Consider the following 17,802-nt stretch of genomic DNA (forward strand, 5'->3'; position numbering starts at 1 on the left):
TTTGAGGAACAAAAATATTTAAAGTATTTCCAGCAGAAATGAGGTTGTCATGGTAACAGTAAGTTTCCAGTGTTGCTTTTTGGTAAGCAGGAAAATTGCTGAATCATTGTCTTTGCTCATCTTCTGTGGATCTCAGGTATAAATCTAATACAGCTGGCATGTATTAACTAGACTTCTTCAGGTGTTTCTCCTTCAGAACTTCTTCTTCTTCTTCTTCCCTTCGACGGAAATGAGGCGCCTCCGCCACCAACCAGACCGAAACCAACAGAAACTAATTATCTCTAATTAAAGACTCTGATTCTCCGGCATCTGGACGTCATGAGTAGGTAGAGTAAAACATTTTTATCCGACAGTCCCTCTCTAAGCTCTGTGCTGGACTTTAACCTGTTGGTCTCAGGTTGTCATTCACAATGACAGGGGTGTCAAACTCCAGTCCTCAAGGGCCGCTGTCCTGCAGTGTTTAGATGTGCCACAGGTAAAAAACAGTGGAATGAAATGGCTTACTTACCTCCTCCCTGTGTAGATCGGTTCTCCTGAGCCTTGCTAATGACCTAATTATTCTTTTCAGGTGTGGTGCAGCAGAGGCACATCAAAAAGTGGCAGGACAGAGGCCTTTGAGGACTGGAGTTTGACACCCCTGTCACGAGAGGACCCAAATTTGGGTCCTCTCGTGACAGACAGGTTAAGAACAGCTCTGAATCGTTGAATTACGACTCTCTGCTGCCCCCATGTGTCCAGCAGCGGCAGCACGTTTCACACGCTTCTCTCCGTGTTTTGACACCCGGTCCCACAGCGGCTGGAGCGGCTCCGAGCAACACGCCTCGGCTGTAAATGAGCCGTCTGCCGCGGCCCTTAAACACCGGCAGGATCCGGGAAAAGCCACCAGTTAGCGAGCCGGCCTGGCTCTGATCTCCAACCAACTGTTGGGACAACAGCCGACAGAGCCGAGGGCAGAAAACAGAAGGTTTTATTTCTGCTTGGAAACGCTCTAAAGGTTGAGATTTAACAGGTCACATAGCTGCTTAAATCTATTCGCAGCTTTAAGACATTTTGAATTTTTGAAAAGGTAAGACAACTGCAGCTTTACTGTTTCAGTGGCTCTCAAAAATGTTACATTTTTATGTTAAAACATCCCACATTAAGGATGCAAGTCCTCATTAATGAGTAAATCTAAAGTTGATTACTCTTATCAACTAACGATTAACTAATGATCGTTTCTTAAAAACCTTAGTTTTTTCTTGTATCGTTTTCTCTTGTACCAAAGTCCAACCGTCTTTTCGAAACTTTTCATATGCTGCATTGTAAAAACACCTTAAATTTGAACATTTTTGTGTGTCGGCTGAGTGAGATACTGACTAAATAAATAGAAAATTATGGTTTTCTCACCTTGTTAAACTTAACCAGTCTTCTAAATTAGCCGTGCTTAATGGCGTCATGTCTTTTTATATTTTTCCGAGTTATCCACTCCGCTTTTCTGTCATCACATCCTCCAGCGCTATGAAGGTGATAACTTAAAGAGCTTGTCAAGTGTTTTAATTCATCAAAGAACCGCATGAGTTCTTTTTTTAATTAAAAAGCACTCGGTTTGGACCGTTACACTTTGGTTCTACACAAAGAAGGCTCCGCCATCTTTGTTTCTGTAGCTCCGGTTAAGGAAGCCTATCAGCGGCGCCCTCTGCTGGACGGAGGCCAAACTACAACACTGAAAGAAGGTCTTAATGGATGTTATTAGTTAATCGACTGGAACTAATTTCAATCTAATAAACCATTAATCTACAATAAATCACATTCCAAAGGTATCCTGTACAATTAAATTAAAAGTGAAACAACTGTGAACACAATAAACATTTATAAAAAGTGGAATAATCAGGTTGAATAACAACTAATCTGTCACTAAAGCAGCTTTCCATTTAACTTCAGAACTCAGTCTCTTTTGGCAGGAGCGCAAAATGTTTCCTGCCACCACCACGTTTCACTTTGGATATAGTGTTTTATTGTTAACCCTGTTAACCATCATGAATGACATTTAATACCTGGATCATAACAAAAATGCACAAAAAACCGACGCCAAACAGCAGCTAATTAGGAATGACAGCAGCTAGTTAGCGGTAGCCTCAACTGCCAAAACACACAGAATCCAAAGAAGATGATGACTCAAAACTTTTTAAGAAAGAATTGTGGAGACATTATGATTGAAAAAAAAAAAAAAGTTAGAAAAATTGTAAATATGTCGCCTCTGCCACATTAAACACTGTTGGCGGCTAACCTGACCCCTTTCTCTCTAGATCGGCTGCTACATCCAGTGTAGCTGATAGAAAACATAAACATCTGCTGTGCAGCTCTCCTCACCACCAGTGTCAGGATCCTGGTAGTTTGGATCCAGGCCCTTGTCTATGAACTTGGCCATCTTGTCCACAGCACTGGTTTGGATGTAATCCATGAATTTCTTCAGACTGGCCTGCGTTAGTAGAGGGAGTGTTAAAACTGTCAGATCTAATGTTCTGGTCCGATATCAGAGGTGAGAAATAAAGGATTTCTTACCTTGGTGTGCAGCTTGGCCAGTTGCTTCTCATCCAGATTGGTCTGTTTGTAAACCCTGGTTTTATACCGGAACTAAACCGGCGACAGAAACGGAGAAAAACAAACAATGCTGTTAGCATTAGCATTGTTAACATTGTCCAACTTTTGACCCACGTACAGAAAAATGGGGAGCGCAAACTTATTGTAAAGCCAATTTTTTAAATTTATTCCCCACAGAAGATAAGAAAGAAGATGCCTCATATATTTAACACTCCTTAAAGCTGAAGTATGTAACTTCTGTAAAAAATATTTTTTCACATATTTGTTTGGACTATCACTATCTTGTGACAAATAATCAGGGGAAAAAAATTTAGCTTGTCTGTCTTCTTCAAGCGCTAACTAGAAACAACCAATCAGAGCCAGGAGGCGGGTCTTAGCGCTGTCAATCACAATCTTGGCCACTCATCCTCCCCACCCCATTTGTTTTCTGCCACAATGTAGTTAGCATAGCCTCTTGTGAATGCTAAGCTACTTAGCATAGCTACTGATAATGGCAAATAGTTAGTTGTTTCTCCACCATTAGCCCATTTATTAGCGAGTATATGAGGTGGATTGACAGCACTAAGACCGTCCTCCTGGCTCTGATTGGTTGTTTTTGAACGGGAGCGGTTCATTTCTTCAGATGGTAATAGCAGCTCATGGAGGTGGAGGGGGAAATCAATCTTTTCAGAGATTATCTGTCTCATATTACTCTGTCATGACATGGTGACAGTTTTAACAAACATTCCTTATATAAGCTGCATCCTGCAGTTTTAATCCAATCTGTTTTTGCTGCACTAAAGAACAGCAGTGACATCTTCAGGAAGAACAGCGTATTGCACATCAGGCAGAATTAGTACCTCCAAATATGGCACCCCTTTCTCAAAGGATTGTGGGTACTCTCTGAGCGGCCTCTCCTCCTCCAGGAACTTGGCGTCGTGTCCGTCGGTGGCGGGCTGGAAGAGGCCGTAGTTCAGCACGTCTCGCAGCGATTCGGTCAGAGAGCAAAGCACCTGCTGCTTGGCCTTCCACACAGTGGCGTCCGGGTTGAACCGCAGACATTTCTGCAGGATAAACTCAATGTTAAGACGACAGAAACATGTTTATTATTCTGATTAATCAAGAAAGTGACCAATAGTTCTGCTTAATGGAAAACAGTATAGCATCGTTTTATGAATGGAGAAACTTTGAACAAATAAGAAATGCATTTTATTTGAAATCTGAACCTAAACCTGACTCAATTAGGATGAAATGATCTGTGAAAAGATTCCTTCCTATCCTTACTGATAAAAGTATAACTTCATAAGATGCTCATCATTCCTCATTTTAATTTTTATATTTTTTTTGTGTTTTAGTTCTTGTTAAATTACTACTTCTTTCTTCCATTATGATCTTATTCTTGTAAAAGAGTATATAAATTTAAAAAAATCACAGCCTGGCCCTTATATCTGTTTGTATAAAGTTCAAATAAATAGAAATTAAATGTCCAAAAACCAAAAATTTGATTAGCTACAATTGTTCATGTTTTTATATTAAACTTCGTCGCGCTTACTTAGGTCCGTACAACTGAGTATTAGAATCAAAAAATAAAATTACAAGAATAAAGTCAAAATAATATGAGAATAAAAAACATTACAACTTTACTTCAGTGTCCTAAAAGTTGTACATGAATAAAGTGATATGATTTATTCTCATAATGCTACGACTTTATTCTTGCATTATTTCAACCTTATTCTCGTAATTTTACAACTATTCTTATAATTTTATGACATGTAATGTCATTTATTTTTATTATTTCTCAGTGTGGCCCTAAAAGTCCATCATAGTTTCGTTCTTTGAGCTCAAGCTGAGACGCCATGCAGTCCGTAAACGCGGTGACTGAAGGTTTGGTTCCGGACATTCAAAACGCCCGGCGGTTATGGAGTTCAGTCAGCAAAATGCAGCTGAAGAGCCGCCGCCTGGCGGGCTCAGGTGGGTTCTGGAGCTGCAGCCCGGCCGGCTGAGTTCTGTGTTCTGATCCGTCTCCTCCGGTCCGGTCTGCCTCTGACCTTCAGGCAGCAGCGAGGCGAATCTGGCCCATGCAGAGTGCAGCAGATGCTGGGATTGCTCTCTCACACAACGCTCATTGAGTGTGTTATTTATCTCAACATCACACACACACAGACGCACGCGCACACACACACACATTGACACGAATCACACGGGGGGGAGGAGAGAAAGGAATGCTCCCAGTTTATTATTCTTTTTTTCTGTGCATCTTCTCGACTCCGATTGAGCACAGCCGACACGGTCGCCACGGCAACCGGTTCATTAGCGGAGCAGGATGCTTGTTGCCATAGAAACCTCCCTGTGTTCCCTAGGATGTGGTACCGCGATGGTGCGCCTGTATGAGCACGTGCACAGGCTTTGTTGTGTGAATAGGTGTGTGTGTGTGTGTTTCTTTTCTCTTTTTTTTTTTTTTACGATTTACAGCACCACAGATTTAATCCTAATGTTTGTATTACACTAGGTTTTCGTCAAACACACACACACAGGCGTATTTACAGTAGCATCAAAGAAGCTGGAGTGAGTCAGTCCCAGCAGGAGGGGATGAATGCTGAGGATTCAGCTGTCGCACTGGGACGCTACTCAAGCTAATACGAGCTAATAGCGGCGCCTAAAAGTTGAGATTTCTGCACTTAATGAAGCATCAAAGTTTCTGGTGAACATACCTCCAGGAAAATTTAAGTTATTCTGCAGCTAAATGGGATTTTTCTCACCCAACTGCCCGTTTTGTAGCTCCCACACAATCTCTTAATTAAGCCCCTGGAGCGCCCTCTGGTGGACAGACAAGGTAACGCTCCTCTGCAGCAGTCAGAACCGAGACGGTTTGATATGATTTATCTCATCTATGAGTTAAAATTACAACTTTAATGTTTTCACAAATTAAAAACATGAGAAGAACAGATGAGTTCAAGAAGATTATAGCATTTTAGATGCAAATTATTCAGGTTTTCTGAGCTAAACCAAAGAGGTTGAAGCACAACTTTAAATGAACGTAAATGTACACATCCTGGAGCTGAAGCAATTAATAGTGATTAATTGATTATTGAAGTAATCGTGAACAAATTTAAAAATCGATTAATCACTAACTTGCATATACAGATTTAAAAAAGCTATTTGCTGAAAGAACAACATATCCAGAGCAGAAATTAAACCAAAAGTGGGATCGTTTCAACTTCAAATTTTATAAAATTCTCATTTTAAGCATCTTTGCATCCATCATTAATCAGTTAATCAAAAGAAATGCCTTCACATGTTGATGTTAAATATGTTTTTAGCTGCAGATGCATCCCTTGCTACTAAACATTAAGCATACACTAAATGAATGAATGCTGTGTCGTTGCATTTTAGGCAATAAAAGGTTTTTTCTCTTACTTAAAAAACAAATTAGCTCATAATTTTAAGCAATTATGTGCATAATTTAATGTTGTATAAGTGGTTAACTGAGATTTTAGGCAATTCGATTGTCTGAATATTGATTAATCGTCAGAATAATTCATAATTAATCAATTACTAAAATAGTCATTAGTTGCAGCCCTAGAATATAATTAATATATTTATACATAATTTTTTATCACTTTAATTAAATCCATAAAGTTAAAAAAAAATGCTTCCAGTGTTTAAATTATGAGGAAGGTGCTACTAAATTAGACCTAAGTAAGTCTGACGAGTTGTATTTATAGAAGAAATCATACATTAAACTCACACATTCCACTGTGCATAATGTTTTCAGCGTCTGTGTAAATATTTCATATGATTTCTAGCTTCACATTAACAACTTGATGCTGCATTAATCCCAGTTCTTTTCCCCCCGGTGGGTTTTTAATATCACTCAGATGTGAAATCCTGTCTTGCCTCCTGAAGCCGTGATCACACTTTCCCACTCACAAACGCCCACTCTCTCTGTCCGTGCTGCTCTTTATCTTCCCCTGCCTGTCTCCGTCTCAGACTCCGTCCTCCTTCCCGGAGAGGCTCCGGCGCTTATCTGTGCTGAAATAAAGAGCCGCTCCTCTCTGCCACCACCTCCGTCCCCGTGGCCCGTTTCCCTGCAGGTCGAGTCCAGGGGGACGGGAGGCCTTTAATGAGCTCTGCTGTCAAATGCACCAAGAAATTAGGGCTGCAACTCACCATTTTAAAAAACAGTCACATTCTGCAGATCTTTCATTTAATCCTCTTTAAAATACAGTATTAGAATCATATTAAATAAAGGAAATTATGCTTCAACTAACCATTATTTTAGTAATCGATTATTTGATTATTCTGATGATTAATCAATTTAAAAAACATTTAATTCCTTTTCTAAGTGAGGAAAATAAATACTTTATTGCCAAAAATGAAGTAACACAGAATTCATTTAGTGAATGTTTGATCAATTGCATCTGCAGTCGGGTGGGTATTCATCGAATATCATTTATCGTGATAAATATCCTGTCATGATAATAATTTTGATTTATTGTTGTCATGATAAATTCAAATTAATGATATTCAAAGCCCACAAAACTGTCTGTTGTTGAGGCCATTAGTTTTACTACTTTCTCCACTGAAACATCTATAAATATTAACACATTTCAAAACTTGGTTAAATGCAGTTTGATAACATAAATTATAATTATTTGTGTAACTGGATCCTAAATATGTATATTACAAATAGGAATGTTTTTCAAGAGCGGTATTTGTGTTTGTGGGGATATAATTGCTGTAACACACAGTCACAACCATACAGTTATCTAAATATTTCATAATGAATAGTTCTCATTACGACTTATTACCACAAAATATTGTTATTCATTTTAAGTCCATTTTCCCATTTGTAGATAATTGGATGACTAAAGTTGCTTAAATAGTTGTTTTTATGTTTGTTGTTTTTTTATACATAATTTGAACCAGGTGAAGCTAAAATTATGACAAATGAGTTTTGGGTTGAACATATTAACAGACACAGAAGGTTTTTATTTTAAATGCAAAATTTATATTTTTGTAATGTTTTGGCTTAATTACTGCTCTGAATGTGTTGTCTGTATTCTCCAGCTAGTTCACTGGTTAGTAGTTGTTGAGTTAATGAGTATTTCAATAATCGATTAATCACGATTAATTTGATTAAATAAAATAACATATTGCTTCCCATTTTCCTTTCCACATCCTTGTTGTTGTGTCTTTCTCCACCAAACTCTGAAGTAGCTCCTCTTTCTTTGTTCAGACGAAGAGCAAATCCATTTCTACTCTCTGCTTTTACTGACCTACAATACTTCCCCTTTCATTCACAAAGACGCTCTGCTCTGTGTCCTGCAGTGCCAAGAGGTTCACGTTTCACACTAAGAATCCATTTTTAGGGGATAGGTTTGTTGTTCCAGGGCACAAATTGTGGCTGGAAGCTTCTACAACGACTGCAAAGACTTCATCTCTAGTCACACAGAAAAGAAAAACCCATTTGCTTCATGCTGTTTAATACACTCAGAAGCCAAATGCCGACTCTGCTGCGTCTTCGTGACTTTGACAATCTAATAAACCTGCAGCCAGTTTGGCGTTTACCCCCCGCTGAGGTGGGAGAGTCATGCGAACCAAAGTTGCGACACACACAAACGTTTGCCTGTCGCTGTGCAAACAAGTGAGTCAATGGACCGTTGGCTTTTTACATGAACAACCAGTTGAAGAGGAGGGACTGGTGCTGAGCATCAAGGCCCAGAAACCCAGCAAAGCAATGATTATGCATGTCAGTGTCATCAGCTACGGACTGATGTAACACCAGTGTCATGCCTCTCTGCAGCCTCACAGGCGTTGCAGTAAAGATGCATGAGTTTGTCAGAACGCATCTGCAACAGAGAGCTGAACACAGAAATGGTTCACAAATGGCGACTGGATGATCTTGAGGCTGGTTTTATAAGTTAGCATAAAAAGCAACCAGAAAACAAATAACTTCCAAATTATTTGGAGTGGTCTAGTTAGACCAGAACGGTCTAACTAGCATGGTTTGCATTCTAGTTAGACCAGAATGCAAACTATTTATTGGATATATCAAAACTTTTACCGAGCTACACAGTGGCGCAGCTGTTAGCACTGGAGTCTTGCTGCCCTGGAGGCTTTCTGGGTACGCCAGATGGACGGACGGACTTATGTTTGTGCTTCATTATTAGAGCTTAATTACATAAAAAGTTACATATTTTCAAAAAGCTTCACTGTATTTGTGCTATATATCTCTACATTTTATATATAGTTCATATTTTAAATTTTCTTATATGTGTATATTTAACATAACATTCGTGGCTCAGTGAATGAAGTATTTTCACAGCTTTGCACGATTTTTCTGAAAATCAATTTTAAAAACAATTATGACTCATCTTTCCCATTTTTTCTGAGTTTTATAACAATAACTCAGATAATAACCCAGACTGGTGGGTCTGTAGATGATGTTAATGTTTCCATTTCCTCCTGATCAGTGGTGAAATTGGAAATTACACAAATCCGCTACTAATTCCAAGTGACCACAAAGAAGGTTCTGCTCAGTTAAATCAGGAAGTTTTACCTTGACAGGAGTTTTGTCTGAAGGTTGAAGATGTTGTTTCTGGGTTTAGAGGGTCAGCATAGAGCCCTGGTTCTAACATGACTGTCAGTGCAAAATGATGTCCTTCATAAAATCCTGACCTCCAGGTCTCTTTCCCGTCCTCCTCTCTCCTCGAACAGCTTTACTGCAGGGTGTTGAAGCACCGAAGGCAAATGTACTTTTATGAGGACAGAAGCAGCCCTGGATATTTGAGATCACTCATAAAAATCCCTGAAATCCACATGAAAAATACAACGCACTTGAAAAATGCTCTAGTGAATTTCCACCATTTTAACTGTTTTTTTTTACTTAATAAACTAGGAATTAAATGATTAATTGAATTAATCGTGATTAATCAGTTACTGAAATAATCATCAACTAATTTAGTGACCAAGTAATCGCTAGCTGGAGCATACAGACTCAAAGAAATTTAATTTGATGATTAAAATGAAATACTCAGAGCAGTAATTAAGCCAAAACGGTACAAAATATATGTAGCATCCAGTCAATTTTATATTATATTATAGAATATAATATATTATATATATTTATACATTTTGTATCTAAGATAAAAACACTGGTCTGCAGATGTATTACACAAAACTCCCCAACTGGCAGGGTTTTAGCTCCATCTGGTTCAAATTCACTAAATGGCAATAAAATATGATTTTATTGCATTTCAGTAATTTAAAAGGTAATTTCTTTCTTTAAAAATGCTTCATATTTTAATATATTTCTAATATTGTTAAAGTTTTTTATGCATTTCTGATATTGTATAAAAAAGGCTTAATTGGTAAAATGAAAAATATGTAAAATGTGCCGGTTTTTATCCGATTAATCGATAACTGAAATAATTGTTAGCTGCAGCCCTAAAACAAAAACGTAACTAATTATCGTCTGAATCTGAAGCGTTCTGTCGCTCCACGTCTTCCTCCCTCAATTCATAACATCTGCAGTCGCTCCCTGGTCTCATTACTACACAATTAGGCAGCAATTATATTTTATTGAGGGTGAATTAGCTGACATGTGGAACAAAGCAAATATACTGGGAGGATGATGGCATATTAGCAGACATTAAAGAGCAACTGAAGGAGAGAGCAGGAGGAGGAAGGGAAACGGTGCAGATTTAGAGAGAAAAGAGGGGAAAATCAGACAAAGGAGCCAGAATGTGAACATCAGGGGATCTGGTTGTAACTACATTACACCGGAGAGAGAGGAAAGTAGTTTGTTTACCTCATACTCAAAGTAAGAAAGACAAGGAAACATGCTGTTAGGTTATTTAGCTGGGTTTGACAACCAGGCGTTTTAATGTAGCACAAGAGCTGAAACAAATGATTATTTTATTCATCGATTAATCGATTATTGTGATGATTAATCGATTAATCAGATAAAAAAATGTTTTTATACAATATTAGAAATGCATTAAAAGATGCAAATAGATTTACTTTCATTTTTAAATATTAAAATAAATATTTTATTTCCTGAAATGCAACAACAGAGCATTCCTTTAGTGAACGTTTGATGATCTGCAGCTGAAAAATACTTCTACAAAATGTGAAAGTCCTTTCTGTTCATCAGAATTACACTGTAATAACATTTAAATACATTATTTTAACTTATTTTATTTGAAAAAAAAATATTATGAAAATGTTAAGATTAAAAGTTGGATGGGATTAAATTTTTTGCAGGTTCTTTCCAAATTCTTGGGAAATTAGCGCCCCCTGGAGGCCTTACCTGGGGCCACAGCCCACACTTTGGAAAACACCTGCAGATCACAAATATCACCAAGTAATTTTGTCGAGTTTCTAGTGCAAATTTCTCAGTACACTTGAAAAAAGACAAAACTAACTTACAAGTAACTTTTCAGCAAGAAATTGGAGTTTGGTTTAAGTCAATAATTCCTTAATATTGATCAAAACTACTAGTTCTATTGGCAAATTATGAAACTTGTGGGGAAAATGTCTTATCAATATTAAGGAATTATTTACTTAAAACAAACTCCTATTTCTTGCTCTAAAGTTACTTGTAAGTTAGTTTTGTCTTATTTTAACTGTGCTAAGATATTTTCACTATAAACTAGATCAAAATTAGTTGGTACGATTTTGTGTTTTTGCAGTGCACCTCCTGAATGAACCGTAATTGTGGAGATATTTATTACTTCAGTCTTTTTAGGACTTTTATCTCCGTCTTTTACTCCATCTTTACCTGCAGCTCGTTGTTTGTGGCAGTTCATCTGATTCCTGGAGTACAACCCCGAGCAGACGCTCACATCTTGGACTTAACCTCATATTTACGACTTAAATTTAAAGCCAATTTGTTACAATAAACAGAGATAGGTGAATTATTTATGGCTGGGTTTAAATACGTCGAGCACACACACAACTAACCACGCACTGCTGCAAGCATCCAACGCTCAGATCAATAATAAATCACACAGCAGCCAGAGGAAAGAGGTGTTCAGTGAGGCATTTACGGTGCACCGGATGGTAAATATAAAATATGCTTTTGCTTCTTTGTAAGTTAGCTGATGAACACATCACAGAGGAACGTAACCTTCAGCTCGTCAAACTCAAAGGTGGTCAGCTTTCATCTACAGATGAGCAACACTTTTCTTTCTTTCTCCTCAATTCTCAGCGCTCCGTGATTCAATTATGAGCGGAGGTTAGCCTCCAGCCATAATTCAGCGGAAAGAAATCCCTCATCATCAGAGAGGTGAGAGCGGCGGGGAAATGCAGGAAGCGTTTGTGTTTGTGAACATGGAGGCAGCTGCATCTCCAACTTGCTCCGCCGTGACGTCAGGCCTCTGAAAGCCAGTCGCTCCCCGAAAAGACGGGCTTTTCACTGCAACGTTTAAAAAGCTCTTTGGCAACTTCAACCAAGTGGCTATGCTTCCTCTCCTTCACCCTCTTTTCTCTCGGTTTCTTACTCCTTCCCAATCCCCTACTGCTACAGTTTTAGGATCAACTTCCTGTCATCCAGATGGCTCTTTTAAACATTTCATCTTCTCCTCCCTGAAGCTAGGTCACCTTGAAAGGTCTTTTAAGTGTTTTAGCAGCTGCTGATGGAATAATCCAAAAACGTCCTCTCAGACTTCGACTTTTTCTTTGCACATTTGATGGAATGGACCAGAAATACAGTAATTTCAGGGTGAATTCACTCCAGCCCTGATTAGTCCGCTTTACTCCAACTCCAGTTTGTTTGTCTAGAAAGTCATCTCAGTTTGGGAGGCGTGAAGTCGCAGTCGAACTCTGATCCGCCTTCTAACCTGGGTTTCAGTTGATGTAGGGCTGAGCGTCGATATCAATAGTTATTGATTAGGTTTTTGTTTTAAATATCTGAAATACTGCCAAACTGGTGCTGTGACTTTCCTGTTTTATCCAGTCTTCTCTGTATGTCGTTCTTTTAAAAACTGTTTTTAAGCAGTTATCAGACAAAGTGGCAGAACCTTAAACTGCTGCTGCGCCAGTAACTCAGTAGGCTGTTGCTAGGTAACCAAAGAATGAGTGAGTTGCTAGGTAACCAAAAGAGTCAGTGAGTTAATTGATTCCACCAATCTTACTTATGTTGAGCAGCCAAAGTATTTCCTGTGTCTGCATCTCCCAGAATGCTGTGCGGTTCTGGGTTTGAGTTAAGAGAAATTATTGAATATTCAGTCGGATGTATTATTGATATTGATCACGCATTGTGTATAGAAATGTCTATTCCTATTGATTTATTGTCAAACCCTGGGTTGAAGTGAACTCTGGTGTGGTTCGAATGCCAAGCGGAGACCGCTCCAAAAGCAGGAAGTGGCCTACACTGCAGGGCATTCTGGGTAAATGCAACCAACACAAACACACAAGTCTAGCACTAGCAAGAGAAACGGCTCATGGTCTTTTACTGATGTTACTAGTTATTGTATGACTTGGACTCCATCTTGGTTTTGATGCTCCTGTTCTGTGTGTGGACTGCACTGACCGTTTGCTTTATGTCTGGGATGCCGATGCGAAACACCATCATGGCGATGTGGGCGTCTTCAGATGGCACTGAGTTGGCAGTGCGCTCCTTCAGCCTCCTCTGCTGCTGATTGGCTGCTGCTTGGTGCGTGGGTCCGGGATTGGCCGAGTACGGGTTGGCGGCGTGTCCCGGGTTTCCTGGCCTCATCTGTCGATCCCCGCCGGGTCGTCCCGCCGGTTTGCCCGACTGTCTGTGACCCTCGCCTCTCCCGATCCGAGGCATGCCTCCTCGCCTGACCTCCTCCACCATCTCCTCGTCATCATCGTCTTCGTCTCCTTCCAGCTCGCCGTTCTCCTCTTCCTCCCCGTCCTCGTCGCGCTCGTCCTCTTCCATCTCCTCTTCCTCCTCTTCCTCCTCCTCCTCTTCGTCTTCTGCCCCAGGATAGAGATGTCTGCTGTTTCCCAGCATCCTTTGTTGCTCCTCGTCACTGGACAGGGGGCTGAATGGCATCGTCATGGTGACAAAGATGGCGGTTCCAGTGGCAACACCATCATTCCCAGAGAGACACTGACGGGGAAAAGAAGGAAAGAAAGAAACGTTTATTTGTGTTTCTCAGATGGAAAAAAGAAGAGTGAGAGATGACGACTTCAGGGTTTGAGTGAGGAATTATTCTGAAAAGTTTCCACAAGCCAGTCACTATGGAGCTAAATTGGGACCAAAAAGTTTGCTAAAAAAATTGTTTTGAAATTGAAAAAAAAAATATTTGAGACTGTAAGATACTTTTGAAGCAAAAACAATTTTAAAACTGGAAAAAATTAATTCAAACAGACAAAAAATATTTAAAACTGAAAAATAATTTTGAAACTGAAAAAGCATGAATGTCGTAAGAGCTCTAAAATGTTATGACTCTAAAAATTGTATTGTATTATAAAGTAGGGATAAATGAAATACCAGCATTAACATTCATCCCTATTGATCAATTTTAACTGGACATTTCAGTATCAGTCTCTATTTTATATTCAACCCTGTTGACGCAAATCCTTCAAACACGAGAGCAGCTGGTTGCTGCTATTTATGCCTAAACCGTGTATTGAATTCACCTTTATTTAACGTATTTTCAGTATAAATTCAGCTGATGTGTTAAAGTCTGAGAGGTTCAAACTAATGGTAGCAGTGGAAGAGCTGCACAGATTCACAGCTCAGGTGGGAGAGTCATAAATCTATTTCTATGGCAAATGGAAGTAATTTTTACAAATTACCAAAGGAAACACATTTCACGTTTTGAAAACACACTTTTCAGATTTCCATCCTGTTTCACTTTCCTTCCACTTTGCATTTATGCACGTCTTTATGTTTCTAAACCATATAAAATCTTATTAAAAAATACATTTAGGTTTGTGGCTGTAACACCAGGTATAAACCAGTGTCTGCACATTAAAAAAGACAATTTGTTCCCTTTTCTGTCACCGGAAATATAAAAATCCAACAAAGCATTTTAACAGACAGATAAAATGATTGAAAATGCAGCAGATGAGCAGCTGACGGAAGCTGAATCACTTCAGTGTCTGTCAGGCCGGAGGAGGTGTTGAAATAAATGATTTTCATCTGCTTTACACAGTTGTTCTGTTTTCTGGCTTCCTTTTTCTCTCATTTTCAGAACACAAACAAGACAATATGCTGCCATTGTCACAGGAACAAAACTGAGCTGGAAATTAGTGAGGAAGCAGCTGGAAGGCAAAGACTAGGAAAGCATCAAAGTAACAGGCAACCGAGCGCAATGGAGTATTAGAGACATTATGGATAGAAAAAAATGAATTTAATTTCTACAAAAAACAGTTTGAGATTAATCTCAGATATTCTCTAGGAAAGAAAAATTAATTTCTGAGTTTGAAAAGTTGAAAAAAAATGCTAGAAACATCTCAGATTGATTTATCTAAAAATTTTCTAAAAGGAAATTTTTAATTTTTGAATTTGAAAAGTCAAACATTTGCTAGAAAAACTATTAATCTGTTTTTTAGAAAAAAAATGGAAATTTTTTAATTTGAAAATTCTGAGATTTGATGGGGAAAATCTAAATTTTTGTAGAAAAAACTGGTAAGCTTGTGAGTTGTAAAAGTCAAAACTTTAATTTTCTTAGTTTAATCTCAGAAATTTTCTACTTGAAAAGTCAGAAAAGTGGGGGGAAAATTGATGGAAAAAGTTTAAATTGCGAGATGAATCTCCTAAATTTTCTAGAAAAACATGGGGAAGTTTCTGACTTGTAAAGGTAAAAAAATTGCTTGAAAAAAAGTCGATTTTAAAAAACAATCTCAGAAAATGTCTAGGAAAAAAATTCAGTTTCAAAAGTTTAACATTTTCTAATTCTTGAGATTAACCTCATAATTTTCTCTGATTTTTTCCCCTAGAAAATATCTGGGATTATTCTCAAAATGTTAATCTTTAGGTGGAAATTAACTACGACTTTTTTATTTTCCTGACTGCCTGTTAGGTTCATGCTGTTAAATCAACATTTCCCCTCTGAAGGACAATAAAGGATTTCTCTCTTCCATCTCCAGGAAGCCTTTAGTGGTGCAGACAACCACCAGACCAGAGCAGAAACTCTGGTCTCCATGTGAACAGACAGGCCTGACAACCCTCACAACATAATAACACACTATTCACACCTCATATGTATAAATGAACCTTTTTGTGGCGCTAAATTTCACCTTCAAGGTCCCAGACATACAGAATCCCCTCCTGCACTGTGGAGAATGAACCGTCAGACTGTTTTTCTAGTCAAAAATCAGCTCAAAAGATGGTTTTCCTCCAGTAGTAGCTAAATCCTTGGTTCCAACAACGAAAAGACTTGCATCCGCACAATTTCATGTTTAAAAACGGCTCATCAAAAGTCCATTTCAATTTAAAATCTCCTCATTATTGCTCATAATGAGGAAGCTGAATGTTTAGGTAAGAAACCGTCATGTCTCAGTTCCAGATCAGTGATGAGACATTTTTACATCTGCATGGAAAATGTAAAGCTGCAAAGTGGTTTGTAATTACAGCTACTTGAATAAATTTGTGTAATTACATCAAATTAGAGGCTTCCTCGTTTACTTTTTCAGTTTTTCTCTGCAGATATTTCTGACATCTCTGGTTTCTGATTGGTCGATCCTGCGTGAAGGATTGAGGCTGTTTGTTATTCAGCCGTTCGGTTCTGCGGATCCTGAAGCGCTGCGCCGAGCCAAGCACAGGCCTTCAGGGACAGATCGGTAATCTGACTCACTCTGAAGTGGCTTTTTGGCTCTGAGGGGGCCACAGTGGATGATTTATTTATTTTATATTTTTAAAGGAAGAGACGTTACATCTGCTCTGCACACATGCAGAGAACTGTTACTTCCTTTTCAGAGGTTTGGTAGGGTTACTTCAGATTATTTCTGGTCTCTATTTTGCTTTAGACAGCACATTTACATCATGTTAGATAAATCCCAGAGCAGGGTTGTCCAAAGTGTGGCCCCGGGGGCCGTTTGCAGCCCTCTGAGGGATTCTGTGCGGCCCCCTGTCCTCAATGCAAGACACTTTTTCATCTGTGATAAATAAGTACCACCTTAAATATGAGGTACAAAAAACAGACGTTTTTGCAATCATCTTAGATTTGGAGTAACTAGAACCACAAACATCGACTTACTTTTACTCAAATGCAAAGCAACAGGCCAAATAAGAAAATAATCAACCCCAAAAAGTTAATCGTTGATCTGAAATTTAACTTTAGTTTATTATTGAGCAGATAAAATTCTTTTTGCAACCAAATGTTCTTTCAATGCAAATATTTTGGCCGTCTTTGCAAAAACCACTGGATCCTTAAAAAACCTGTAAAATCCAGAATATATTTACGATTAATCGGATTAATCGATTATTAAAATAATCATCATTTAGCAATCGTTTAACAGTTAACTGGAGTATGCAGACTCAAAAAAAAGGCAATTTAAAGAACAAAACACGCAGAGCCAAAAAAGTACCAAAAAAAAAAAGACATATTGTGTACAAGATTTTTAAAAAAATCATTTTTGGTAAATATATTCCAACAAAACTCCTCAAGTGGCTTAGTGTCAGCTCCATCTGGTTCAAATTCAGTAAAATAATAATAATAATCCTATTAAGCACCTTTTGCTGTCTAATTATTAATTGTTTAATCCAAAAATAATAAGTAAAAAATGTTGACCTTTTCACATAAAGTTAGATGTACTTTTTAGCTGCAGATGTAACTCTGCCACAACTAAATGAATGTTCACTAAATGAATGTTATATTATTGCATTTTGGACAATAAAATGCTTATTTTCTTATTTACAAAAATAATTTAACTATTTATTTGTATTTTGTCATGCATTTTAAATGTTGTATAAAAAAATCCAAGTTGGTTAAATGAAAAATCCACAGAATATGCCAACTTTTTAATCAGATTAATTGATTAATCAATAAAATTAATTAGTTGCAGGCCTAGTTAGGTGATTTTCTGGAGTTTCGAGCACATTAAGGGCATAAAATAAGCACCTTAATGGTAGGAATTAAGTAAAACATAAACATAAGTGTCAGCCATTACATTACAAGTAGTTCATTTAATATGAAGCAAAGCTAACGAGCCCTCCAGTATCAAGCTGTTTCTGAGGAATACCACCAGAGGAATGTAAGAAAACTCAATAAAAATCAAAGCAAGCCTGTAAAACATAACAGAGAAGAGATATCAGGGGAG

General features: G+C 38.1%; 1 protein-coding gene across 3 annotated transcripts in view; it reads right to left on the minus strand.

Moving 5' to 3' along the window:
* Window positions 1-2,285: 2,285 nt before the first annotated feature.
* Window positions 2,286-17,802, minus strand: part of LOC106955977 (SH3 and multiple ankyrin repeat domains protein 1-like) — a 41,262-nt gene continuing 25,745 nt past the window's right edge. For 2 of the 3 annotated variants that reach the window (XM_015046483.1, XM_015046484.1), the window contains exons 2-5: window positions 13,097-13,642; window positions 3,420-3,623; window positions 2,542-2,613; window positions 2,286-2,458 (exon numbers count right to left, since the gene is read on the minus strand). In XM_015046483.1, coding sequence (XP_014901969.1) covers window positions 2,294-2,458; window positions 2,542-2,613; window positions 3,420-3,623; window positions 13,097-13,591 — 936 coding nt within the window. In that variant the 5' untranslated portion in view covers window positions 13,592-13,642 and the 3' untranslated portion in view covers window positions 2,286-2,293. Of the gene's footprint in view, window positions 2,459-2,541; window positions 2,614-3,419; window positions 3,624-13,096; window positions 13,643-15,780; window positions 16,701-17,802 lie in introns of those variants that run through there. The other variant, XM_015046482.1, reaches the window with a different exon arrangement.

Source organism: Poecilia latipinna, unplaced genomic scaffold (genome assembly GCF_001443285.1).
Source record: "Poecilia latipinna isolate Pla-1442-1.1 unplaced genomic scaffold, P_latipinna-1.0 Scaffold780, whole genome shotgun sequence".
NCBI lineage: Eukaryota > Metazoa > Chordata > Actinopteri > Cyprinodontiformes > Poeciliidae > Poecilia > Poecilia latipinna.